A 26,529-nucleotide genomic window follows, 5' to 3' on the forward strand; every position below is an offset into this window, starting at 1 on the left:
GAGGCAGCCTAGGCGGAGCTGATGGCTGCGCTGAGGGCGGGGCGGGGTGCAGGCTGGAGCCTTCGGGGATGGCGGGCTTTGGGGGGGGTTCGCTGGGCGAAGGCACCCCTGTTGACCCCTGACCTCCAGGCCCTGTTGACGTCAGGAACTCCCGACCCTCGGGCCCGAGTGACTTATGGGACCCCCAGTCTCCGGGCTGGCTTCTCTGCGGGGGTCCCTGGACCAAGAACATGTCTGACGTCCGGGACTTCCGATTTCCGAGCACGACTGACTGCAGGCACCCCAGATCCTCAGACCCGGGAGGACTCAGGGACCCCTGGAGCCCGTCCGCGCGCGTGGCTGGCGGTGGCACTGGGCGCAGGGGGAGCAGTGCTGCTGCTGTTGTGCGGCGGGGGTCGGGGTCCCCCGGCCGTCTTTGCCTCTGTCCTTGGCTCGCCGCCCACCTCTCCCCGGAGCCAGTACAACTTTATCGCAGACGTGGTGGAGAAGACTGCACCTGCGGTGGTTTATATCGAGATCCTGGGCCGGTAACGGTGGGGTAGACCGGAGGCACCGAAGTCGCAGGCTAGAGGTCGGGCGAGTAGGAGGAGTCCGACCTTCTCACACCCGTGCTTTCCCCCGTTCCAGGCACCCTTTTTCGGGCCGCGAAGTCCCTATCTCGAATGGCTCAGGATTCGTGGTGGCTTCGGACGGGCTCATCGTTACCAACGCCCATGTGGTGGCTGATCGGCGCCGAGTCCGTGTGAGGCTGCCTAGCGGTGACACGTATGAAGCCATGGTCACAGCTGTGGATCCCGTGGCAGACATCGCCACGCTGAGGATTCAGACCAAGGTGGGGGTCCGGGCAAGCTGGGTCGGTGGGGGCTGTGAATTTGCTGGCATCCCCAGATGACAAGTTCCTTGTACCCATTCTCCTTTAGGAACCTCTCCCCACACTGCCCCTGGGACGCTCAGCTGATGTCAGGCAAGGGGAGTTTGTTGTTGCCATGGGAAGTCCCTTTGCACTGCAGAACACGATCACATCCGGCATCGTCAGCTCTGCTCAGCGTCCAGCCAGAGACCTAGGCCTCCCCCAAACCAATGTGGAATACATTCAGACAGATGCAGCTATTGACGTAAGCACTGATATGGGAGGAATGGCAATCTAGGTTGGGGGAAGGGGAGAGGCTGTGTGGTGCAGGCACCAAGTGTGATAGATGGTGGATAAGCCTATAAAGGGGTGGGCAAAAGTAGGTTTCCTGTTGTGAATACACGAAACATAGTTTATTCTTGTATTATTATTATTTACTTTTTATTGTGTTACTTATTTGTATTACAACTGTAAAGCTACTTTTGCCCATCTCTGTATATCAAAGTTGAGCTACAAAAATGTGGCCCCTCATTTATGGGCTGGGAAAGGAGAGAATTTGGAGAAAATGCCTATATCCTGGTGTGCCCCCCAGGCATAGAGTCCCTGGATCTCTTCCATATTTTCTCCTTGTCCTGCAGTTTGGAAATTCTGGAGGTCCTCTGGTTAATCTGGTGAGTGGGACATCCTTCTTTCCAAGAATTCCTGTCCCAGGTCAGTGTGGGAAGGAGTGGGTTTTTCCCTAAATCAGAGCGGTTTGGTCAAGTTTCTGAACAATCTCGTTAGGTATCTTTCAGAATGCAACAAGATCTCTCCAATTCCCCAACACTCCCTGCTATTCTTGTCCAGGTACCCCCATCTCCCACTATTTGTTTGGGCTAGGGAATAGTGGGCTCTGTCCCTGCAGGATGGGGAGGTGATCGGAGTGAATACCATGAAGGTCACAGCTGGAATCTCCTTTGCCATCCCTTCTGATCGCCTTCGAGAGTTTCTGCATCGTGGGGAAAAGAAGAGTGAGCCTGGCTTAGGGGGGAGAAGGGGTCCCTTTAAGTGGAGGGAGGGGCATTCATTGGGCCTTGTTGGAGAAGGGTCTGTTGGGATGAGAGAGAGGGGAAGGAAAGATGTAGCTAGGTGGGGCTTATTTGTCTTTTTATCACAGATTCCTGGTTTGGAATCAGTGGGTCCCAGCGCCGCTACATTGGGGTGATGATGTTGACCTTGACTCCCAGGTATGAGCTTTAGGGGTAGTGATGTGTAGGACCACCAGTTTACCCATTGGTGGGCAAATGGCATTTCTGGTGAGCTCTATTCTCAATTCTGTCTTTTCTATGGTGAACTCCCTCACACCTGGTGATATCAGAAGAGCTGTCCTCTCTCATCCTCTTGACTTTCTCACCCCACTCCATTTTGCACAGCTGCCACCAGACTGATTTCATCCTATTACTGCTTTGATTTACAATCTGTTAACTTGGTTTTTAGGGGCCATTTTCCATTTTCCAGACCTGGCTTCCTACATGAATATATTCTATTCCAGCCAACCTGGTTTCCTACTCTAGGTTTTTATTTATGTTGTTCTTGTTTTATATACTTGAATATCAGGTCCATCCTTCTAGGCTCAATTTAAATTCTGCTTCCTCCTTAAAGCTTCTCTTAGGATTCTAGGATAAGATCAGTGCTATTGATTTAACGTTATGTGTTATGTGGAATTAGGTACCTGTTCTATATATGTCCCACTTCCTAACTACTAGAAGGGAGAAAGTAAATTGCCTTTGTATCTGGAGTACCTAGTGCATTCCCTGTCCTTATAGTTGTCAGTGTGTTGAGAGATTTAAGGTGAACCCAGAATGGGGAGAGCACCTTGGTGTGTGGTTAACAGAGTGGTGTGTGTCCTTTCAGTATCCTTGCTGAACTACAGCTTCGAGAACCAAGCTTTCCTGATGTTCAGCATGGTGTGCTCATCCATAAAGTCATCCTGGACTCCCCTGCACACCGGTGAGGAGAGACTGCACTGTGAGGTGGGGATGGGTGAGGTGCATGTGTCCTTGAACCGGGCTATCTACTCCTTCCTTTCTCTCTGTCCATCTTTTGCCATAGGGCTGGTCTGCGGCCAGGTGATGTGATCTTGGCCATTGGGGAGCAGTTGGTACAAAATGCTGAAGATATTTATGAAGCTGTTCGAACCCAATCCCAGCTGGCAGTGCGGATCCGGCGGGGACCGGAAACACTGACCTTATATGTTACCCCTGAAGTCACAGAATGAATGGATCAGCAAGAGTATGAGGCTCCTGCTCTGATTTCTACCTTGCTTTCCTGGCCTAGGCTCTGAGGGCATCTGGACAGAGGATTAAATGAACCCATGGGGGGCAGGTCCCTCCAACCACCAGCACCAATCCCTAGGCTCTGAGGAATCACAAAAACATTTTTTATATAAAATAAAATTATACCTAGCAACATGTTATAGTCAAAAATAGGGGGAGGGACGCTGATCTTTTCCCCCATAAAAAGGCTAGAGGTAAAGCTATATTCCCCCTGAACTGAGGGGTTATACTGGAGCTGACCATCCTGACCTCCTTATTCAAGAAAGCGAGCTGCTGCTGTCTGTTGTTCTAGCCAGTTAATCAGTTGCTGCTCTTTGTGGCAAGCTCAGATCAGTGCTGGGACTGGGGTCCAGGATTCCCCATGCTTGGCCACAGATCCAGACAGCTGGCCTAGGAAGGAGAGTGATAACTTCTCTTTGACAGTTCCACATCCGTAGTGCACATTGGATGAGGGCGGTGGGCCTGCTGACATCAGGGGTTCCTTGGTAAGCTCCTGAGGTAATGGCAGCCTCAGACCCCCTGCTATTAGGGGCCAGTGGTGGTTTGAAGAGGTGGGTATTGGCATCTTAGATGATCTGGTTGCTGGTCTGGCCAGGGTAGCGCTCGAACCTCTTATTGGCCTCTTCACTGAAGGCATCACCTGCAAGGTGAATGGGTGGTTTGGGCAGGAAAACAGACCTATTGTGGGAAAGGGTGGGTGGAAGTGGTGAGGCTGGGAGATCCAGAGGTCGGTGGGAAGATAGAAACAACTTGGGTAGAAGAGAATGAAGGGCTTTCCCTCCTATCCCCTAGTCTTCCCAGGCTACTTTCCCCACCAAATACCAATGTGGCAGTTGTGCACCCAGATGCGATGTCCATCATATTTGCAGTTGCATTTCATTGCGTTGTTGGTGAAGTCACTCTCTGCTACTTCAAAATTGGGGTTGATGACCACCTGTATGTGGGAGAAAGGCAATACAATTCAAAGGTATCTTGAATACACACTCCTCCCACTTACTAGCTGGAAATCTCAGAGCCCAGGCACCTGCAGAATGTAGTTTCCTGGCTTCACATCTGTGATGTCAATCCACTGACAGTCAATGTCATGTCGGTAGAGATCCCAGCAACCCACAGTGATGCCCTGCTCTCCAAAGTTGGCACACTCATACCTCTTGGAGACATCTGAAGGGATTGGCATAGCATATATCAGTGTGAGGCAAGGCTGTGGGGTGGAGATATTGTAGTCCATCCTAGGCCCCAACTCACCCTCCTGACACTCAGTGTCTTCTAAGCAGAAACTAGCTTTGTGGCCTTCAGCCACCTTGGTGCCATTGGGGGTCAGGATATCGTAGTGAGTGAAGATGTCCATACTGTGGTAATGCCTGTGGGGATGAGACAAGGGAACCCCGTTTCCTTCCCTGCCCCCAGCAGGCTCACCCTACCCCCAGTGGTCTTGCCCTTCTACTTGACCCTCTCTCACCCATGACACTCGTGCCACACCCAGGAGTGGCGCCCAGCCTTGGGCCTGAAGTCAGCTCGTCCCAGGTTATGAATCTGGGAGGAGAATCGGAGTAGACGGCGGTGGCCATAAGGCCAGTTGGCTGAGCGGGCCGAGTGGGACAGGCAGTTCTCTTCAGCAGCACAGTACAGCATGTGTAGGGGCCGGTCCTCAATGTAGGCGGTCTCCTGAACCAGTGCTGAGTGCAGCAGCAGGTCTGATGCAGCTGTACCCAGGAAGGAAGGGGAGTGTTAGAAGTCACTGCTGAAGGGCGGGGACAGATGGGGTGCTTCTCTCACCTCCACAGAGTATGTGAGGCTGGTTTTTCACAGGGATGGAGTACCCCTCCAGATTACAGCTCTCTCTTTCTCTGAAAGGGGTGGCCCAGAACCCCCCTTCCTCGCTGGCTCTCCACTCACTCTCAGAACAGATGACTCCAGCAGTGAACCGGGTTTCTGTCCTCTTGCAGGTGATGTGGGTGCCGTGATGAGCACATTGGTCCAGGGACAGCTCGGTCCCTGTGCATTGCACTCCACTCATCACCACCTCTGTTATATTCCCTGAGTCCCAGTACCAGGTCTCCTGGGGACATATATAGGTGTTTCTGTGAGGCCCCACCATCCAGCCTCCTGGGCCAAAGGACTCATCTCCACAGTCCTCTGCCCCAAACACAGGCTTTGGATGCAGTAGCCTTGGTTCCTCTCTCTTTCCCACTCACCTGCAGGCCATGGTTGGCATAGCCTAGTCCGAGTTGCCTACAGACCACCATGGCCTCCAGTGTCCCCCAGTCGTCCCCACAGATGAGGCCCCAGCGAAGAGATCCAGGTCCTCCTATTTGCACCTCAACTCGCCCTTCATGTCGACTGCGGCCCCCACTGAGTCGGATCTGTAGTAAAAGAATGGAAGAGCCGGGGAAGCTTTAGGGGTGGGGTAGTGGGAGTCTATAGCTGGAATGTGGCTGAAGGGTGATTCAGAGGCACATAAAGGGTGAGCAATGACGGTGTCAGATGGAGCTGCAGGACTGCAGGGGCCTAGGGCAGTGGTCGGGGGCTGTCACGCTTCAGAGCATGACCGGGACTGGATAGGGGAGAGCAAGATACCTGAGCCAAGGTGGAAAATACGACTGACCCTGGTCTCTACCCCGGTGTAGGGCAGGTTGCATCGGACTGCAGCATCCTGGCCATGGGAACAGTCCTCAGCTGTGATGTTCTTGTGGGGGCACTTCCAGAGGGAGGGTTCCTGTCCAGAGCATCGAACTTCACTCAAGTGGATGGCACCCATGCCTAGGGTCAAAGGCCAAAGATCAGGAGGGTGTAATTGGGCCTTCATTGTCCAGGGGTCTCCTTCCCAAGGATTGTACCCCCCCCAGGAATGTGTACCTCTTTCTTTCCCATTCCTCCCACCTTCATCCCTCTCACCCTGCCCCATGCGGGCACCACTCAGAGCCTCTCGAGCAGTCCCGAAGCCCAGCTCCCGACACACCACGCTGGCTGCCTGTAGGTCCCACTTGCGGTCACAGACTGTGCCCCACGTGCCAGCTTTCAGGACTTCCACCCGGCCCTCTCCAGGACGGGCCCCACCCTTTAGACGCACTCGGACCTATAGACAAGAGACAATCCAGTGGCAGTGAATGGTAATGTCAGCACAGAGAGAGCTCAGCAGACCTGGAAGAGAACGGTGAAAAGGATGGGGGGGGGGGGGAGGATGGTCTCAAGGGGCCCACCTGCCAGAAGGTTCCTCTCTGTCCTTAAAGGTCATGGCTATGCTTAGTCATGGGTGGCCAGGCTAGGGGCGTTCACCTGGGATGGGAAAGGTAATAGTCACTGTCTCACACACCTCCTCCTGAAGTTTTGACTGTTGCTTCTTCTGGCCATTGGACGCTGCATAGAGAGGACCTGGCACACAGCTCACCACCACAGGGGCACCCCCAGGACACCTGGTGGTGTCATTGGCACGATAGAACTCCAGGGAGCAGAGGGAGAGGTGGGCCTCCGTACCCACACACGCCACCCCATGCAGACCAAAGGAGTGTTGCTGCCGCTGGGCCAGCAGCCTGTGGGGACAGGAGTGGGGAGCAGTAGGGTAAAAGTGAAACAGCGCTCCTGCCTCTGGTCACAGCCCTCCCCCCATTCCATGCCACCACCATCCCCTAACTTTTCATGACCACTTTATTCCTTTTCTCCTCTGCTATGCTGCCCTCCAAAGAGACAAAGGGAATGGTGAGTTTCCAGGCTGAAAGAGCCTAGGTTACCCAGACAGCAGGGTCTTTGGGGACCTTCTGCAGCAGAAGAACCCTATGGGAAGGCGGCCAGTCTTAACTTGCCTGACAAACCTCGTTCCAAATGGTTTCAGGCTGCTGAGCCTAACGGAGGCTGAGGCTGAGGCTGCTGTGCAGAGAATGGGAAGCTTGGACTGCCCAGTGGGGAGAGCTGGGCAGGAGGGGCAGCCGACATGGACAGGAAGCCTGAATAGCCGGAGTGAGCAGATCCTTTTACTGTGCTGAGACTGGAATAACTGAATGAGTCAAGATGCAAATGAGTGAGTGAGTCTTGGGTCTAAATGGCTCCGTAGAAGCAGAGGCTCTGCAGGCCAGAATATGACAGGCAGTTATGGGAAGAACAGATCAGATGGTGGACACACGGAAGACTGGGGCTGGCATATGTAGGGATGATAATGTATAAATGCAAGACAGAGAAAAGTTAGAGGGACCACACGGCCAGAGAAGGACAGTGAACATGAACAACAATGGTAAAGACATCTCCAGACCTGAGCCGAACTGTGAGTCTTTAACGAGGCAGTCTGTGCTTCTGCAATTTAAACCTAACAGGAAGAATGTTCTGTAGCCACCTGAACAGGAAAATGGGACCAAACTAGAGGTGTTAAAATTTGGAATCACTGTGGAGAGATGCTTGAGAGAACGAGAGGACTTGTTTATTGACACCAATGGAATGAGAGATTGCAGTGAGGCATGTGATGAGAGAAGTACATTTTTCCCAGGACAGCTGGTTTGAGCCCAGAGGGAAGGGAACCAGCTGAAGCCTGGTATTAGTGGAGTGGGCCTGTGAGGCTGATTTGACTGAATTATTGCAGTAATGTGCCTTATCACTTGATGTCAGAGGAAGGATGGAACATGATGACTTGAAGACACTGGCTAGGAAGACACAGAGGAGGAGATGTTTATAAATGCAGCAGATGAAGCCTGGAGACTCAACAGAATACCTTTGGAGGCTCAGGATAAGTGGATTCTGAAGCTCAAAGAGATCAGGTACTCTCCCAAAGTCCTGTTTGGCTGAAAATAAAAGTCAAAGAGGCCATCACAGGAAAAAGACATCTCTCTTCTGAATTCCCTCCTCCCCTTTCCCCACAACTAACAAAGTAAAAATATGGCAGTGTGCACTTTAATGTGGGGGTCAGGGAAGGCCAGAGTATGGCCATGCTGGGCAAAGATGACCCTCAGCTAAAAGGCACTACATGAACACCCCAAATTCCCAGCACCTTTGAAGCCGCTAGAGGGTGGGGCTGGAGAATGAGGGGTGCCAGGAGACGGGTGGGTGATCTCAGAGTGCACCGAAAAGAGGAGGGCACACGAGAAAGGGACAAATTCCCTGTAACTCAGCCACTGCTGAAGAAATTATCAGGGAGACTTTGCATGTGCAAACGGCCTTTGGAAGCTTAGTGAGATGTAATCATGGGTTGGAAATTTTCCCCTCCCTTGTGTTCTCTTAGAAGAAACCCGGAGGAAAATTATGGAACTGGGAGCCTAATTGTGTCAGTGGGGTCAGAGAGGATCCCATCCTTGGTAAAGTTTCCAAAGGGGACACAGTCTTACCTCCAGGCCAATAGCATTTATTTTTAAAAATTAATCAAGTAAAGGTAGGATGGGAACACTGATCCCTCAGACAACTTCTTAGGGGAGAGGCAAGCGTGGCATGAGTTTCTACTAGAATTCGCTGGGGGAATAAATGAGCATGTGGAACAGGGCAGTCAGTCGATGAACTCCTATGGAGATTTCCAAAAATCCCGTGACAAACACAATTCCCCAGAGACCAACATAAGGGCAAGCCTTACTTTACGTGTCAATGAATCATCTGGAAGGGGGTAGTAATAGCTACTGCTGCTCCTCTCCCTCTTAGTGGAGGGCTCTCTTGGACCCCTCCCTGACCACAGCCCAATCCTGGGACCCATCGCTAGGTGCTCTCTCTCCTGTCCATCCAGCCTGAGTTTTATTTACCTCTTGATTGGCCCCCTGCCCACTCGGGGTTTGGGTTTGACTTTACGCTTGGTGATTGGTCTGAAAAAAGGAGAAACGAGTTAGTGGAAGTAGTGGTTAGGAGCTTGGCCCAGGAAAGGCAGATGGTGATTTTCCTGTCTCTGGTTAGGGCCCCTTATGCAGAGTATGGGAAGGGGTAAAGGGAAGGCGGCCGATATGCCACTTCACTGACCGCGTGAGCCACTCAGCTGTAATTTAGGGTCTCGTGCTGCTCTCTGGATTCAGCAACAGTGACGAGAAGTCTAATTATGTCAGTCCAGGTGGGTGAGGGGAGGAGATGAGAGGAAAGTTAAGGCAGGAGAGAGAGTGGGAATGTGGGTGAATTAAGGGAGGTGGAGGCTGGGGGAAGGGGAGGAAGCATGCAGGTGGCTCAGGCTGGAGTCCAAGCTATTTGGGAGAAATTTAAGGATGAGGAAGCCTTTCCTCAGTCATTCCAACATTATTCCTCTAGTGCTTCCTAAGACCAAAGCTTGCCCATTCCCATGCCTGCCTCCCCCCTCCCCTCGCACCCCCCTGGAATGGCCATTTTCCAGTCATATCCTTAATTCCTCAGTTTGGGTTTGGGGATGGACATGGATAGGCTGCCTTCCATCCATCCACCTCCTGGGGCCACAGAAGCGCGCAGGAGGTCCCGGGGCTCTTGCCCCATTACCTTCCAAGGGGCTTGGGGCGTCGGGCCGAGGCTTTGGCCGCTCGCTTCCTCAACTTTCTGTGAGGATGAGACAATAGCAGAGTCAGGATCAGGCTAGAGCCAAGTGGGAAAGGCTGGTGCAGCTGGAACTGGGGCAAGGTTTCTTTTCCAAGAATCAAAGGTTTCCTGGTGGCAGGATGTTATGGCATCAGATTCTCCCAAGGCTCTACCCTTCGCAGCTGCTTGGCCTCATAAGCACGTGACCAGGTGGGTGAGCAGCAGCAAAGGATCTGATGGAGCCCTCATACCAGGCCCCACAGAAATTAGGCTACGGCAGATGGGGGATAAGAGCTCTTGGGCTAACACTAAGGCTCATCTAAACTTGAGGGGAGGGCTAAGGGAAAGGGTGTAAGTAGAAGGGTGTTAGGATTGTCAGCCTTGCCAGGCTGATCAGGTGAGGGGAGAGAAGTGGCCTGGTCACATCTAGGGAGGCAGACTGTCTTTTTATTCTTGGATGCTCTCTGGCTTTGGCATTTCCAGGCCTGAGGCTAGTGAACAAGGACCGAAGACCTAGGTAGGGATATCTAAGGACGTCAACTTGGTTTGACTAAGGAATATGAGACCAGGCTGGTTAGGGTGACAGCACCCATGTTAAAGCCCACATGCTTTGTCATTCACAAAACTGAGCTCGTCTCCCAAACTTACTTACAGGAAAATGAGTTCTAAAACTTTATTTCTTTTTAATTGGCCTAAATAGTTTATTCTTCAAGAGGTTGCCTTAAGTCTAATGTCTGGAAACCAGGTCTGTTTTCCCTCTCGCTCTCCCTTGATTTCAAAGACTTCAATTTTGCCCCCTCCTTGTCCCGTCCAACTGTGTAGGAACAAATGTAGGTCCTGTTTGTCTGTTCTTATAAATTTATGAAATTCCCTGTTATTATCTTAGTTATCATTTCTTTCAACATGCCCTGCTCTGCTGTTTCTCTTGAGGAGTCATACTCAAGAGAACTGTATAGTATACAGTGCAGAGGTACTAAGATTATATATAGAGAGTCTAAACAAGGCTGAAGCTGTTGGGGATTTCCTGCTCTGGCTTCTCCTTGAGGATGAACTTAGTTGGCGTTTTTGCCAAAACATCCAATATGTCCAACATTGCTAGCTAAGAGTCTACAGTAGCTCTCAGGCCCCTTTTCTGAGACATTACTAAGAGTTTAGAACCTTTCCTCATATAAGTATAGTGTGAAAAATTTTCTCCAAATGTCTTTTTCTCAAACATGTCTAAAATAAAATATACTTGGAACTTCCTTTCACCAGTAATCGAGAGAGATCATCTTGAGCTCCAGAATAGTACTCAGAAAGATGCAGTATTAACTAGAAATTTAGAAGTACAGTAGTCTCCCTTTATCCATGGGGGATACATTCCAAGATTCCCAATGAATGCCTAAAACTGTGGATAGTACCATACCCTATATATACTATTTTGTCCTACACATACATACCTACAATAAAGTTTAATTATAAATTAGGTACAGTAAGAGATTAACAATAATAACTAATAATAAAGTAGAACAGTTACAACAATATACTTCAATAAAAGTTATGTGAATGGCTTTGGGGACATTATTAAGTAAAAAAAGGGTGACAAACACAAGCACTGTGATACTGTAACAATTGATAACCTAGATGGCTATTAAGTGACTAACAGGCAGGGAGTGAACACAGTGTGGATACACTGGATGAAGGGATGATTCATGTACCTGGTGGCACAGAGTGGATGGCAGGAGATTCCATCCCTACTCAGAATGGCTCACTATTTTATTTAATTTATATGTTTTCATTGATTTTAGAGAGAGCAAGGGGGAGGGAGAGAGATAGAAACATCAGTGGTGAGAGTCATTGATCAGCTGCCTCCTGCACGGCCCCTACTGGGGATCTAGCCTGCAACCTGGGTATGTGCCCTGACTGAGAATCGAATTGTGACCTCCTGGTTCCTAGGTCAACGCTCAAGCACTAAGCCACACCAGGCAGGCACCATCATCTAAAACTTATGAACTGTTGTTTCTGGAATTTTTATTTAATATTTTTGAGCCATGGTTGACCGCAGGTAACTGAAACTGTGGAAAGCAAAACCATGAGTAAGGGGGGACTATTGTACCTCTTCTACAAGTTATTTAAGGACATTATAAGGTTTTTATAGTATATGTTACATGGCATACATATATTGTAAGGCATACGATAGGTTATATTAATGAACTGGTACTTACTTAGGGCCAGTACTGGTGTTTGTCTTGATTTACGTTTCTTCATTAGCAAATGTACTTGTTCTCTCATATCATTTGTTTCTTCAACCATCAAACAAAAATCTACCTACATCACCTCCTCTTCTCATTCCAACTATCTCTCTTCTCTAGGCCACTCCCCCAAATGTTTTCAAATTCCATGCCTTACGATTCTTTCTCCCCTTCTCAATTAGGTTGAACCCAACCTCTCCTTCTCAACTGAATCTTTATACATGATCAAGCCTCTCCTACACACACACACACCCTCCACCCTACATCTCTTCCTCTTCACAGAAAAATGCATCAAGAGTGGTCAACAGTCACCATCTGTTATATACTCTCTTCCCACCCATTCCTTGACCCACTCCTCTCTGATTTTCACTTCCCACCACTCTGCAATAATAAATCCAGTAGACACTGTTCAGTCTTCATCTCAGTGAGCTCTTGGCAGCCTACAACTCTCCTTCTCCCTCCGTGGCTGTCATAACACTATTAGCCTGGTTTGACTCCTGATTGCAGTTGCTCTTTCTTGGTCTTTGCAGGCTCCTCCTCTATCTACTGACTTAAATTTTTGGAGCTCTGTCTAAAGCAGTGATTTTCAACCTTTTTCATCTCATGGCACACATAAATTAATTACTAAAATTCTATGGCACACCAGAACATATATTTTTTGCCAATCTGACAAAAAAACAGGTATAATTTTGATTCATTCACACCAGACAGCTATTGTTGTATTGGCTGTTGTCAGTTCTTTATGTGACAATCTAAGGGAAAGGAGGTCAATGCCCCTGACTAGATAGCCAGGTATTGCATGTTTTAGAAATTCTTGTGGCACACCAGCTGAAATTGCTGGGCTAAGGCACTCTTTCCTTCTCACTTCATACCCTCTCTTTTTATGTTCTCATTCAAACCTAACCTTGTATATTCCATTGCCTTCTTGATGCATCTACTTAAATAGCTTGAAGTTATCTAAAATGTAGTGTAGGTCCAAAAATAAACTCATAATTCTTTCAGCAAAATCCACTCCAGAAACCTTGGAGTTAGCCTTGACACTTCTCTCTTCTTTGGTTCCCAAAGTCAATCCATAACCAAGTCCTGTCAATGTTGCTTCCTAAATATCTCTCCAATCCATCTACTCTTTCTCTTTTGCAAACATTTTCAGAGATACAGTCAAGGTGACCAGTTGGAGCCATAAACCTGATCATGTCCTCTCACAGCTCTCCTTGTTAAGAAACATCAATGGTTTCCTATTATTTTTACTACAAAGACCCAAATCCTTAACATAGCCCGTAAGGTTCCCTATGATCTGGTGCCTAATTACCTCTCTCCACCTGTGTATTCTCAGCACCTTGCACAGTGCTTTGTGGTTACGCTCATAGAACATCAATTTCTTTGCCTGCAAAAGGGTGGTAAAGTAAATGGTTCAGTCCTCTGTACATTCTTTTCCGCTTCTAAAGTTCTACAACTTTCATACTTTCTAACCAAACCAACTTTTAAAATGATAAATACAGCCCTGGCTGGTTTTTCTCAGTGGTTAGAGCATCGGCCTGTGGACTGAAGGGTCCTGGGTTTGATTCCGGCCAAGGGCATGTACCTCGGTTGCAGGCTGGATCCCCAGCCCTGGTTGGGGCATGTGCGGGAGGCAACCAATCGATGTGTCTCTCTTACATCGATGTTTCTTTCTCTCTCTCCCTCTCTCCCCCTTCCATTCTCTCTGAAAAGCAATGGGAAAATGAAAAAAAAAATATCCTCAGGTGAAGATTTAAAAAAAAAAAAAGATAAATACGTCATGCTCTGGTTTTCTCATTCCTCAAATCTCACCGACTTCTACTAAAAGCTGGCAGATGCATCTTTCTCTAAGAAAGGTAGAGTTGTTTATAAGTATCTTGCCTATCCTTTGTAATTGTATTACCCATGAGAATGTCTCCCCTGTCTGGCTTGACCTGTGAAAGAAGATCTGTATCATGTCTCCCCCATAGAATCTCCCAGGGCCCTTGTAATCTCTTTCTCTACTAAGAATTACCTCTGTACTTAGCACATCTCCTTCTTCTGCCTTCATCCTAGACTCAGTAAGAGATTCCAATATGTGCACAAATATTCCTGATCTCTGAAAATTACTTCGGGCTGTGCATACCTAGGGATTATTCCTGGATCTCAAATTTCCTAAGGATGGGCCACTTTTAAAGCTATTATATATTAATTTGAGGCCTAGAGATGCCTGATGGCACCATCCTTCTCTTGAGCAGCTTCAGAATCATTTTAGGCATCTCTGCTCTTATTTTCTATATTCTATCAGTCATTCTACATCTATTCATCCCCCTCCCGCTTTCATTTTTATAACAAACTCCTAACTTGTCTTACTTGTACCTAGAACCTCCTTGTCCAGGTCACTTCTCTTCCAATTCATCAGGCAGATTTTAAGAACTGCTGGCCTTATATTTATTGAGCTTTTGATTTTTTATGAAGACTTGTATATACTTCAAAAAACCCCCCCCAAAAAACAAAAAACAACACCCCACTGGCCTTATTTTTATCACTGTCTCATACAAATACTTTATTTTTAATTTTCCCATAAGATGAATGCCAAACTCCCATCTGGCATAAAAAGTGTTCTATTTTTCTGGCCTTGTATTATTTATTCAGCTCTTTCTTCTACTATTTCTTAGTATAAACTTTCTACTCCACTCAACTGTCTTTCCAAATGTATCCTGTCCATTATTATGTCTACTGGGGTCAACAACAACTTTCACATTGCTTAATCCAGTGCTTGCTTCTCAGTCCTTATGTTTTTAGACCCATCAGCAGCACTGGCTCAGGTGACCACTCTCCCTTCCTTGAAGCACTTTACTTGGCGTCCAGGCCACCATACTCATCTGGTTTTCTTTCTGCCCAGCTCACTGTTTGCATTTCACCTTATCTTCCTGACCTCAAAATGTTTAAACTTCTCAAGACTGAGTCCTTGGATCTCTCCCTCTCTCTCTGTCTCTGTCTCTCTCTCTCTCTCTCTTTACACTCCCTCGGTGATGTCCAGTTTCAGGATTTTAAATACTTTCTTTCAACTGAACTCAAGCGTCATATACCCAATTGCCTACTCAACCTCACCATTTTAATGTCTTAAAGAACCTCAAATTTAACAGATCCAAAAAAAAGTTATATACAACCCATCCCCAGCATCCCCACACAAACACATGCTCTGCCTACTCTCTTCCTTACCGAATGAGGCCAACTCCATATTTAGCTGAAGCCAGACACCTCTTCCTCTCATAGCCCATTGAATCCATCAGCAAGTCCTACTGGCTCGACCTTCAGCTATTCACAGAATGTGATAATTTTTTTGCCACATTCAGTTTCTTTACTTGACTTAGAGGAGACAATACTTCCTAACTAGTCTCTGTGCCTTGTTGACTCTACTGTATCCTTCACAGCCTAATCTTCATAAAATCTTAAAAAATGGAAGTCGTATGTTATACTTCTGCTCAAAACCTTCTCTCACATGGAGTAAAGCAAAAGTCTCCTAAGTGGCTCCCCACTCTTTCACCACCTTCTGCTACATTGCATCTATCGTTTTCTTCCTCGCTGTTCTCTCAGCTCCAGCGCTGGTGGCCTCTTGGAGCATGAGGAGAATGCCCCCCTTCACCGCCCCAGTACACACTCCCCGGATTTCTCCATTACTGATCCTGTTCCTGAAAATGCCGACTGGGTTTCTGCATAGCTTGTGCCCTCACCTCCTTTAAATATTTTCTCAAATGATGGAGGCTTTTGCTGACCACTCTATTTTTTTGACCACTCTATTTAAAACTGCAACCCCTAATCCTTTCCCTGCTTTATTTTTAATATTACACCTTCTGCTATTCTTACATTTTGTAATTTTACTTCTTTTCTGATTCTTCCCTAGCCCATGAGATTAGGGATTTTTGTTCGTTTTGTTCACTGTTGAATCCCTAGGGTCTACAACAGTCCCTGACCCACAGCAGGCACTTGATAAATAAATACTGAATGAGCCAATCTCCACCCCTTTGTTCACGCTATTGTCTTCACTTGAACTGCCTGCTATTTAAATCATACTCATCTTCAGCACCAGGTGTTTGGATTAGGAAAGATAAAGAACACACACAGAGAAAGCAATATAGCCCCAAGATAGATAATAATAGTAGGGGAGTTCAGCCTATAAATGTTTTAGAGCAGTGTGACTATAGAGCAGATAAAGTGTGTTTCTTGGGAGTGAAATAACTTTTAGATGTGTCTCAGAGCCAGGACCAGGAAAATCTGAGCAAGAACGGAAAAGACTGGATAATGTATAACTTTCAAAAATCAGAAAAAAGATTCCTCAAGCTACAGATAAGTAATATTTGAGAGTAAGTTATGAAATAGAAAGTTTGTGAACATTGAGGAAAAATCATGGTGATACTTAGAGACCTAAAAGGTTTCCAGTAAGAATTGCTCATTCAAACCACCATGATTTTCTTTTTTGAATGATTACTAAATCAGAAGGCTGGAGAATGGCTGTGAACATAGTGTATCTGGATTTTAGCAAAGACTAACAAAATCTCCTGTGATTTCATTATAGATGAGATGGGGAAATGTTACATCATTGTAGTGTTCAGTTTGTTCCCAACTGGTTGAAAAAGCATTTCACAACTAATGATTAAAGGCTTGATGTAAACCTGGAGGAAAGTTTCCTAAGAGTCAGGCTTTGGTTTTAAACATTTCAACAAGTTTCACAGTCACTCTGATGAAGCCAGAAGGCATAGCTGCAGGTTTGTCTACCAGAGGAAGCTGGGAGGGATGACCCAGGGAAAATAATGTCAAGATTCAAGATAATCTCATGAGATCCTCATGGCTTTTAAAATGATGTAGCAAACTAATAGGGTAAACTCAACCTAGATTTAGGTTCAAGCAGGCTGCTCTATCAGTATCACGGATAAGGGAAGACCTGAGCTGCTTTTGGGTGATTAGGAGTCAGGATGAGCAGTGGGATGCTGCCCCAACAGAAGGCGATGCAAAGCCTAGGCGCTCGTTAATCAAGGTGGAGCGTTTCCACGGTTCCTCCTCTGATCAGACCGTGTCAGACCACGCGGGAGGCAGTGTGCCCAGTGGAAGGTCACCTACAGCTGCCAAGAGGTCTTTCTGCAAAACTGGTCTAAGAAAATAAGCATTTTTAGCCTGCAAAAGGGGGTTCTAGAGAAACTAAAGATTTCCAAATGTCTCAAAATGACCACATTTGATGCTCCCGGGAAGCTAGACGCTGTGAGCGCGGCGCCAGGCGCCAGTGGGATGGGCTGTCTGGGAGCGGGCGCGTGCACCGGGGCTCGCGGGCAGGTGCAGGGGACCCGGCGCTTCCGTCGGAGCGTATTCTAGAAACAGCCCTAGAGTCCCGAGGCCTCCCGCGCTCACAGACGCGCCCCGCGGGTGGCCTGCCCGCCCCTCCGCCCCCAGGGGTTGGCTCTAGGGCGGGGACACGCCGCCCCGCGGGCGACGCCGGCCGCCGCGGTCCTGAGCCCGGGCGCCCAGCCCGGCGCAGCACACTCCGGGCGCCGCCGGCAGGACGCGCGCTCACCCTCCCTGAACCCGGCCCGGGAGCCCGGCCGCGCCGGCGCGCTGACTCCAACCGCCCGCCAGCCGCCGCTGGGGGCGTGGCCTCGAGGCCCAGCGCCCGGGCCGCGGACTCTGCCCGCCCGCCGCCCGGGTCACGGCGCCCACCCGCCGCCGCTGCCGCCCGCCCCGCCCAGGCCTCGGGCGCAGGGGAGCAGGAGCCTCACGGTCCCCTTGCAGATCCGCCGTGGGAAGCCCTCCATGGCCCCACAGTATTTCTCACCGCTCCAGCCTCGCAACGGCCTCCCCTTCCCCCACTATCCCAGAGCCCCGGGGTGCCCCCCCCATGCCTGGACCCTCTCAGAGGTCTCTCAACCCCATTCTTTAAGGAGCACCCCTCCAGCCAAGCCTGCTCCACCAGCGCCCACATCCCTTCACCTGTAGAAAGCCGTGTTGACCCTCTTTTCGCTGGGGAAGCCCAGCATCCCGCAGACCACGTGGCTGTTGTGGGCGCTCCAGCCTTTGTCACATACTTTTGACCAGCCGTCGGGAAGTCTGATTTCGACCAGGCCCTCAGTCACGGGCAGGGGTCGCCTGCCCCGTCCAACTGCTGGTCGAAGTCGCACCTCCTCCACTTGCAGGTGATGCTCTACCTGAGGATGGGACCACAAGCAGAGGAAGGAATCCCAGTAGCACCTTTCACATGCCCTGCCACCCTAAGGAACCCCGATTGAGCGTGCTTCCTGCAAACCCAATGGGGAGCAAGGGCTCAGACAGGGCTGAGAGAGATGCCATGCCTCCCTCAGTGGTGTATTGATGGGCATGTGGGAGTGTCGGCTCTCCGGCAACCACAATAGTGGAAGGACATGCTGAGATGTGCCCCTGAGAAATGATCAAGGGTGCTGAGGAAGCTGAGGAAAGAGCACCTAACTTTCCTGAGCAGGAGGGAGCACTTCACAGAGGAGGTGGCACTGAAGAAGTTGGGAAAGTAAAAAGGGAGTTGTTCCAGGAGAGCACAGGGTTCTCTGGGGACCAGGGATGAAGCTGGAGAGGTTCCTGCCAGGTTTGTTAATGCTGAAACAAATCTGGACTTTATAGCATCTAGGAGCTCTACCATTTGCCCCCACCCACCCCAGCCCCCAGCTTCCTACCAACCCAAGTTATCCCATGGGGCATATGGAATCCCCTACCTTCTACTATCTTCTCTAATCACATAAAACACCCCACAGCCCTTTCTGTCTGATCACCCTGGCTGGGATGTATGTGTGTGTGTGTGTGTTTGCAGACCTCGATGACATTGGAGTCGGAGAAGCCAGGAAGGCGCTGGTCTTTGCAGATGACCCCAGCGTCTTCATCGTGGGTGCAGTCACTGTTCCCCCAGCCCCTGGAGGCACATTCAGTTACACTCTGCTCAGTCCCACTACAGCTCAGGTTGTCCAGCCAGATTCGACCTGTGGAGGGAGAGATGAGGGGACAGAGAAGCTTGGGGAGGTAGAGTTGGGGGAGTGATGGGGGAATTGAAGAGATTGAACTTGGAGGCCTCACACTTGGCCATGATGATCCCATTTTTCTTGTAAGATAATGGGTGCGGAAGGGACAGGGTACCCTGGAGGGAATAAAAAAATGAAGCACAGGATTGATGGAGGATCATTGGTGGCCTTGGGATATTCAGGAATTTGATATGGTGAATAAAAAACCAAGAATTGTCTGGCTGGTGTTGCTCAGTGGTTGAGCTTCTACCCATGGCCATGGTTTGATTCCTGGTCAGGGCACATGCCAAGGTATCAGGCTCCATCCCCAGGAGGGGGTGTGCAGGGGGCAGCCTATTGATGATTCTCTCTCATCACTGATGATTCTCTCTCCCCTAAAATCAATAAAAAAGCATATTAAAAAACAAAAACAAAGCCAAAACCAAGAGTCAACATTGAAGTTCTGCTCAGTGCTCACCCGTTCAATGATAGCTACAATTAACCAAGTACCTATTGCATTAGGTACTCTGCCATGGTCTGTGCATATGTGGTTATTCTTAGAACAGAGCTGCCAGAAGATATTATCACCACTTTATGTAAAAAACAGGGGTTTAGAGAAGTTAAGTAACTTGCTTAAGACCACACAGCCAATGGGGCTAAGGGGTTTGAGCCACTTGTGAGACTTGGAAATCTAAGACCTTTCACCTCAGCCTCAGTCTCTCATGTGCACACCCTGTCTGTGCTTCCACATGGCCCTTTGTTCTTCTATCTGCCTGGACCTTACTGAAATGAGTGTTGCTGCCTTCCTCTCAGAATTGGGTGGATCCTCAGAGGTCATCTGTCTCAGCTATTGTGCAGGGACCCTTGATGCATATCCTGACAGGACTTCCCCAGCTTCTGCTGGGATACCTACCTCCTGCTCCACCAGGCTTCTGGAGCCATTACAAAGTCCTTGTGACTCTGTATGACTTTCCCCTACCAGGTGATTCAGCCCTTTGATGCCATCCAAAAAAATTCTTCAGCCACATGACTGTCCTCATACTTGAAGTCAACCGTCATGTAACTGCTATCCAATTTTTTTTTATTCATATCAAAAATCCCTGGTTTCCTCAGCTACTACTCCTTGAAACTTGGCTTCAAATCTTTCACATCTGGGCAGCTCTTCTCTGAAACTATTTCCATTTTCTACCGTCTCTCTTAAAATGTGGCATCTATAAGTGACACTTTATTCCAGAAGTGGTCTAGCCAGTGGGAACTGGAGTATCAGCTGCAGATGGCACCAGCTTCTATCAACCCCTTTGTGGGTTCATAAGTGCAAGCACCCCCAGGCCTCAGTTGGAATTGCTGCTAAGCTCCTACTATCCACATTCATATTTGCCCTAGTCAGTTCCAGCTTGTTGGTTTCAGTTCTAGTCTATAATGTGACTTTGTGAGCTGCAGCATCTGTGATCCTGTCGGGCTTTGGGACATCCAGACATCATGTACCTGCCCTCAGCGTCCCACGAAAGCAACTGTACTTTAACCATACAGCATGGCTTTGGAGAATCATACTCTATTCAGTAGAAAGGAACTTAGATATCATCTAGTCTTCTTGCACATGGGACATCAGAGGCCCAGAGAAGGCCTTGACCATCCTAAGATCACACAGCTCTGAGAAGTGACTGTTGGCTGGTTTGTCACCCATGGGTTTACTTGACACTGGCTATTTATTCTTAGTGTCCTGTGTTCCTGTGGTTGTGCCATCCTGATGTTCTCTCTCCCTGTACTTAAGCCACACTTAGGCAATGCCTAGGCTATACCTGAAGCAGTGCTCACCTGTTCCAGGGCCATATTTGGCGCTGTGGGTCCAGCCTGTGGCCTCTGTGAAGCCCAGCTCCCGGCAGAGGACATGGGCTGCCTGTAGCGTGAAGTCATCATCGCAGATGGTGCCCCATTCACCAGCTCGCTGTATCTCCACCCGGCCCTCGAAGGGCTTCCTGGGGAAGCCAGCCAGCCGGAACCGCAGCCCCTGGCTCCCAGCCCTCTTCTCGGGGGCCGTGGATGGGGATGGAGATCCCAGGCATGAGCAGCACAGCAGGCCCAGCAGCAGACCCCATGGGCTCCACCACCAGACACTGACAGGCCGCATGGCAGAGAAGGCCTGTGTGCCCCAGAGAAACAGTGTGTGAGAGAAACTGAGACTGAGCCAGGCCCAGGTCAGACAGAGAGAGACAGAGAAAGAGACGGGGGGGGGGGGGGGGAGAGGGAAGAGACACTTAGTAAGACCAGAGACAGAGAGACGGGGTGGGGGTGAAAGACAGTGACTAAGACAGTGCGAGAGAAACACACACTCAATAGGGGCTGAAACACAGAGTCAAGGAGGTATGCAGACTGAGAGACTCAGATTGGGGAGAGGAGAGGGGAGAGGGAGAGAGAAACAGAAGGAGAAGGGGGGGGGCATGCAGAGAGACTCTCCCTCCCTTCTGTAAAGAGTAAAACTCTCACTATTAGTTGTTAATGTGTCAAAATGACCTCCCCTAGTTCTATAGTTAATCACCTTCATTAACCCCACTCAATATAAGAGACCCAGAAATCCAAAGACAATGATTAGAGACCAAGAGTCAGAGAATGGTCGAGATAAAGAGAGACCGAGCAAGAGACACAAAGAGGAAGATCCAGGCAGACAGGATGTGAGAGGAAGGGAAATTGTGGGAATGAAAGGGGGCCAAACAGAGAGACAGGAGGGGGAGGGAGGGAGGGAGAGAGAGAGGAAGGAGAGGAAGGGAGGGAGGGGGAGAGAGGGAGGGAAAGGGAGGGAGGGAGAGGGAGGGGCAGGGAGGGAGGGAGAGAGGGAGAGAGAAGGAGGGAGGGAGGAAGAGAGAATATTGAAGATGGACAGAAGGTGATCGGGAGACAGGCACACAGAATTGGGGAGTGGCTGAGAGAGGCAGGCAACAGGTGAGGAAGAGAGGGACTGACAGGAGCCAAGAAGCAGAGAGCAGAGGCGGGAGGGACACAGATGACCCCATTAAGCCAGTTGGACTGAGGATAGACAGCTACCGATTGTAGAGACAAGCAGGCAAGGGGTCTTAGGAGACCCTCAGATCTAGGATCCCATGAATGAAGGCCAAGCCCAGAGTCCTATCTGGGCAGCTTCTGAGGCAGAGAGGGCAGAGACTAGGGTGCATGGAGAGCCCACTGCACTCCTACCCGGTACACAGGCTCTCACGAGCCCTGCAGGGTGAAGGGGCCCAGGAGCGCCAGGCCTCAAGCTGGGTGGGGGGGACGGGGTGGGGTAGTCCAAGCCTCCTGCCAACATCACCACCGCTGTCACCGAGCAACCAGAGGCTGGGGCACCATTCATCTTCTCAGCCAAAGCCTTCCCTCTGTCTGGGGCTGAGAACAGCTCCTCTACAGCGCTGGGGTGGAGGGGGTGGAGTGGGGGTGCCCAAAATGCTTCCCCAGACTCAGACAAACAACCCAACAGGACAGTTTTGTTCTGGGCACATTTTGGCTTGGGGGCCGCCTAGGGGTAGGGCCTCACAGATTAGCCCCCCGGCCTTAGGACCCTCTCAACTACCCTATTTGGAAAATCCTGCCCTCCCCCAATATCTGCCTCCTCCAATCTCGTCTCACTCTTCTTTGACAATAATAAAACCTTCAACTGGTTGGCTTCCCCTCGACTCCATCCCACATCACGCCTTTGCCCTGGACCCTCCACCATCCTCTCCATCCGCAACTCCCCTTCCTCCTGCCTCCGGCGTGACCCCCCTACCTTTGGCTGATCGGGGGCCTTAGACGCTGGGAGAAGAGTCCTGGTCCTGGAGATCAGTCCTAGGACTTCCCCAAAAAAGTGCTCGGCCAGGGGAGACTGGACCCCCGCCCTCGCTCCCCGCCTCTTTCCTTTTGTCCCTCCCACGTCCCCTTGAGCCCTCCCACATTCCGCCTGCTCGGTGAATTCCTCCCAGGCCGGGTCCCTCCCCCGTGGGGCGAGCTGGCCGCTGTTGCTCCACCCCCGCCCCGCCCCTCCCGGCCGGCTCAATGAAGCTTTCTTTTCCCTGGGGCTGGAGGCCGGGCAGCTGCGGTCAGGGAGCTGGACACGCAAGAGGCCACGGGGCTGCGGACCGGACCGGGCGGCGGCCCCTGTGGCGGCGGGAGGCGGCGACTCAGCTCCGGGGTCCGGGAAGCCTTCCAGTCCCCAGCCCCCAGCCCTTCCTCCACGTCCCAGGCTCGGAGGGGAGTAAACAGCCAGGCTGTGGGCGGGTCTGGTCGGGGGACCTGAGACTAAGAAGGCCCAAGTGGTCCCTCTGGGTCCCCAGGGTGCCCGTCGGCATTTTCCAGGTGATGTCACGGCCTTCACTCTTGGAGCATATGACGTCACGTGGAGCATATGACGTCGCACGCAGCTCCCAAGCCCCGGGCGCCAGAGCCCTCTAGCCGAAACCGTGTGGTTTCTTTTGGTGGAGCTACTTGTGCACGACCCGGGGCTGTGGGTAGGGTAGGGGCCTGGAGGGAGTGCGCGGCCCAGCGTATCTGGGGACCCTCCTGTCCTTCCTTCTTGCTCCTCTCTGTCCTCCCCTTTCGCGGTCCGCGGGTCCGCGGCCGGGGCGGGAGCGCCTCCGGTGGCCAGGCCCCGCCCCGCCCCGCCCCGCCCCGCCCCGCCCCGCCCCCAGCCTGCGAGGCCAGGAAGCTAAGAAGGAACCGCCGGGGGCCATGGACGGGGCCGCGATGGAAGGGCCGCTCTTTTTGCAGAGTCAGCGTTTTGGTACCAAGGTAGCCCGGGGCTGGGGTGCCGAACTCGATCGGGGCTACGGGTGGGCGACAGTGCCCAGGAAGAGGGAGGGGCGGGCAGCGGGTGGGAGCGCGGCTCCGGGAGCCGAGGGCCCTGTGAAGTTTCCGCGAAGTCTCTTCCCACTCTGCGGAGACGCGTCCGCCGGCCTTGGGGTATACGCTCTCTGGCTCTGGGGAGAACCAGCGGCATCCTCCTTGGGAAACTTCGCCCCCGTCGGGAAGCCTCCGACTCGAAAGCGGCCTGCGCCGGTCCCTCCTTCCCCGTCGGGGCCGGGCCGCCGGCGCTCGCTCGCCGCCTCGCCAGCGACTGTCGCTCTTTCCGCAGAGGTGGAGGAAGACCTGGGCCGTGCTCTACCCCGCCAGCCCCCACGGCGTAGCGCGCCTCGAGTTCTTTGACCACAAAGGGTCGAGCTCTGGAGGGGGCCGAGGGAGCACGCGACGCCTGGACTGCAAGGTGATCCGTCTCGCCGAGTGTGTGAGCGTGGTGCCCGTGGCCGTGGAGAGCCCCCCTGAACCTGGGGCCACTGCCTTCCGCCTGGACACCGCACAGCGCTCCCACCTGCTGGCGGCCGACGCGCAGTCCAGCGCCGCCTGGGTGCAAACGCTGTGCATCAATGCCTTTCCGGTGAGGGGGCCTGTTCTGACCTCGAGGGGCTGGGGCGAGCCCAACTGGGCCCTGAAGGCGATGCGGGGTGGGGGCAGTTACAGCGGCAGAGGAACTGGGCTGGCTCAGACCCTGTGAACCGCGTTGAGGGAATGACAGGGTTTTCTACACTCTTTCTCTTTACCCCAGAAAGGCCGCTGGGCTCCGGAGCCTGCCGAGAACCCACCCAAGCTTTCTGCCCTGGAGATGCTGGAGAACTCGCTGTATAGCCCCACCTGGGAAGGTAGCCGCCTGAAAAGCTGGGCAGGGATGAGGTGGAAAGGAAGAGGGACCCTAGGAAGGGGCTGATTAGGGGACCCATGGGGAAGTAGGAAGTTCCTGAGAGCTGGCTTACAAGTGAGTGCTGGAACAACCTGCTCCCCACTGTCTGTCAGGTGCCTGTCTGATGGTGTATTCCTTCTAGGATCCCAGTTCTGGGTAACTGCGCAGAGGACTGAAGCCGCTGAGCGCTGTGGCCTGCACGGCTCCTATGTGCTGAGGGTGGAGGCTGAGAAGCTGACTCTTATGACTGTGGGAACTCAGGGCCAGATATTGGAGCCACTCCTTTCCTGGCCTTACACTCTGTTGCGTCGCTATGGCCGAGACAAGGTAGGGGTGCTGTCGGGAGGGCTGGCTTTCTGGGTCTGGGGCTGTGGGCTGTGTGGGAAGTGCTGCCTTCTGGATAACCCTTTTTGCCTAGCTCACAAACCCACCTCCCTCCCCAGCTAGTCTTTTCTTTGTAGCCCCCCTGTGACTCACCTCCCTGATGGCTTCTGGTAAAGTGCTTCCCTTCATATTCTTTTCAGGTCATGTTCTCCTTTGAGGCTGGTCGGCGCTGCCCCTCCGGCCCCGGAACCTTCACCTTCCAGACAGCACAGGGAAATGACATCTTCCAGGCAGTTGAGGCTGCTATCCAACGGCAGAAGGCCCAGGGCAAGGCTGGTCAGAAGCAGGATGTTCTTAGAGCTGATTCCCATGAAGAAGCGGCAGAAGAGAAGCTGGCTACCCACGCTGGCGCCCAGGAGATCCCAGACAGCCCTCCAGCCCTGTACTCTGAACCCTTAGACTCCCTGCGCGTTCCTCCAGGTCCTTCCCGGGATTCCTTATACTCAGACCCTTTGGACAGCACCCCTGCTCAGGCAGGGGAGCGGGTACAGTTAAAGAAAACGCTTTACTGGGACTTGTATGAGCATGTGCAGCAGCAATTGATGAAGGCCAAGCTGAAAGACACTAAAGAGGACCCCATCTATGATGAACCTGAGGGTCTAGCCCCAGCTGCTCTCCGGGGCCTTTATGATCTGCCTCAGGAGCCCAAGGATGCATGGTGGTGCCAGGCTCGAGTAAAGGAGGAGGGCTACGAGCTCCCCTACAACCCTGCCACGGATGACTACGCCGTGCCTCCCCCTCGGAGCACAAAACCCATCCCAGCTCCCAAGCCCCAGGGTCTGACCTTCCCTGAACCTGGTGCAACTGGCACTGGCAGCAAAGGCTGCAGCTCAGACACTGCTCTGTACAGCCAGGTCCAGAAGAGCGGGGCCTCAGGGAACTGGGACTGTGGGCTCTCTAGAGCAGAGGCCAACAGGACTGGGGTCAAGTCAGAGGGCTCTACATGAGAAGTAGGAAAGGGCTGGGGTGGCTGATAGGACATGGAGAGGTGGCATTGGGGGATCAAAGAAACCTGTTAGAACCAGCGGGAACCAGGTGGCTGGAGGGGCCTGTGTGAGACTAGGGCACCAGACAGATCAGGGGAGTCAAGGGAAGAATGATTAGTCCCCAGAAGTCCTGGAAGTGGGACAGATGGTAGGGGCTCAGGGATGGTACCTGGGGAGGCCAGCATCCCTAAGTCATCCCCCCAAAAGGAACAGACAGCTGCTACACCAGGTCTATGGAAAGAAAGGGTGCTTGATTAGAGTGGGTACAGTTGGGGGGACCTGCATGGAGGCTGTAGGGAGATGCTGGACTGTGCCTGGATCCTTTCCCCTGTATTGTTTTGTGCCAGAGATTTATTTTTAAAAAGAGTTTTATTCTCATTAAAGCCAGTTTGGATTTAAGAGGTCTATGTGTGTGAACAGTCACAGAGGGGACACAGAAGCAGGGTGTGCTGGATGGGTGTGGAGGGGATCAAAGGAGAACCAGGAATTCGTTGGGGACCTTGAAAGGAGGAAAGGCCCCCAGGGAGGGGAGCTGAGCAGAGTGGCAGTTCAGAGCCTGGGTGGTCCATCCAGCCCATCTGGGCTTGTCCCCATCTCTACGACCCTGGGTGAGTTTTTATAATATCTGCAACCCTTAGTTACCC

General features: G+C 51.4%; 3 protein-coding genes across 5 annotated transcripts; 2 read left to right on the forward strand and 1 right to left on the reverse strand.

Moving 5' to 3' along the window:
- Positions 1-6: 6 nt before the first annotated feature.
- Positions 7-3,298, forward strand: HTRA2 (HtrA serine peptidase 2). Of its 2 annotated transcripts, none has more exons than XM_087823654.1 (8): positions 7-527; positions 628-832; positions 921-1,115; positions 1,489-1,554; positions 1,737-1,860; positions 2,007-2,076; positions 2,744-2,839; positions 2,942-3,298. In XM_087823654.1, the coding sequence occupies exons 1-8, from the start codon at positions 22-24 to the stop codon at positions 3,105-3,107; spliced, it is 1,428 nt and encodes a 475-aa protein (XP_087679780.1). In that variant the 5' UTR covers positions 7-21; the 3' UTR covers positions 3,108-3,298. The 2 variants fall into 2 exon arrangements, with proteins under 2 accessions (XP_087679780.1, XP_016058035.2); XM_016202549.2 differs by having other exon boundaries at positions 1,489-1,521; positions 1,755-1,860.
- Positions 3,256-22,676, reverse strand: LOXL3 (lysyl oxidase like 3). Of its 2 annotated transcripts, XM_087823653.1 has the most exons (16): positions 22,575-22,653; positions 20,636-20,960; positions 18,639-18,802; positions 17,790-18,004; positions 9,565-9,621; positions 8,874-8,933; positions 6,479-6,695; positions 6,061-6,241; positions 5,771-5,925; positions 5,361-5,528; positions 5,062-5,224; positions 4,625-4,868; positions 4,411-4,526; positions 4,190-4,326; positions 3,988-4,099; positions 3,256-3,805 (listed from the first exon to the last, which is right to left on the reverse strand). In XM_087823653.1, exons 2-16 carry the CDS (start codon positions 20,946-20,948, stop codon positions 3,732-3,734), a joined length of 2,376 nt encoding a protein of 791 aa, XP_087679779.1. In that variant the 5' UTR covers positions 20,949-20,960; positions 22,575-22,653; the 3' UTR covers positions 3,256-3,731. The 2 variants fall into 2 exon arrangements, with proteins under 2 accessions (XP_087679779.1, XP_016058034.2); XM_016202548.2 differs by lacking the exons at positions 8,874-8,933; positions 9,565-9,621 and having other exon boundaries at positions 22,575-22,676.
- Positions 22,677-23,498: 822 nt separating this feature from the next.
- Positions 23,499-26,284, forward strand: DOK1 (docking protein 1). Its single transcript, XM_016202511.2, has 5 exons — positions 23,499-23,572; positions 23,916-24,215; positions 24,384-24,477; positions 24,658-24,842; positions 25,040-26,284. Exons 1-5 carry the CDS (start codon positions 23,513-23,515, stop codon positions 25,844-25,846), a joined length of 1,446 nt encoding a protein of 481 aa, XP_016057997.1. The 5' UTR covers positions 23,499-23,512; the 3' UTR covers positions 25,847-26,284.
- The last annotated feature ends 245 nt before the right edge of the window (positions 26,285-26,529 follow it).

Source organism: Miniopterus natalensis, chromosome 13 (genome assembly GCF_054644295.1).
Source record: "Miniopterus natalensis isolate mMinNat1 chromosome 13, mMinNat1.hap1, whole genome shotgun sequence".
Classification (NCBI taxonomy): Eukaryota; Metazoa; Chordata; class Mammalia; order Chiroptera; family Miniopteridae; genus Miniopterus; species Miniopterus natalensis.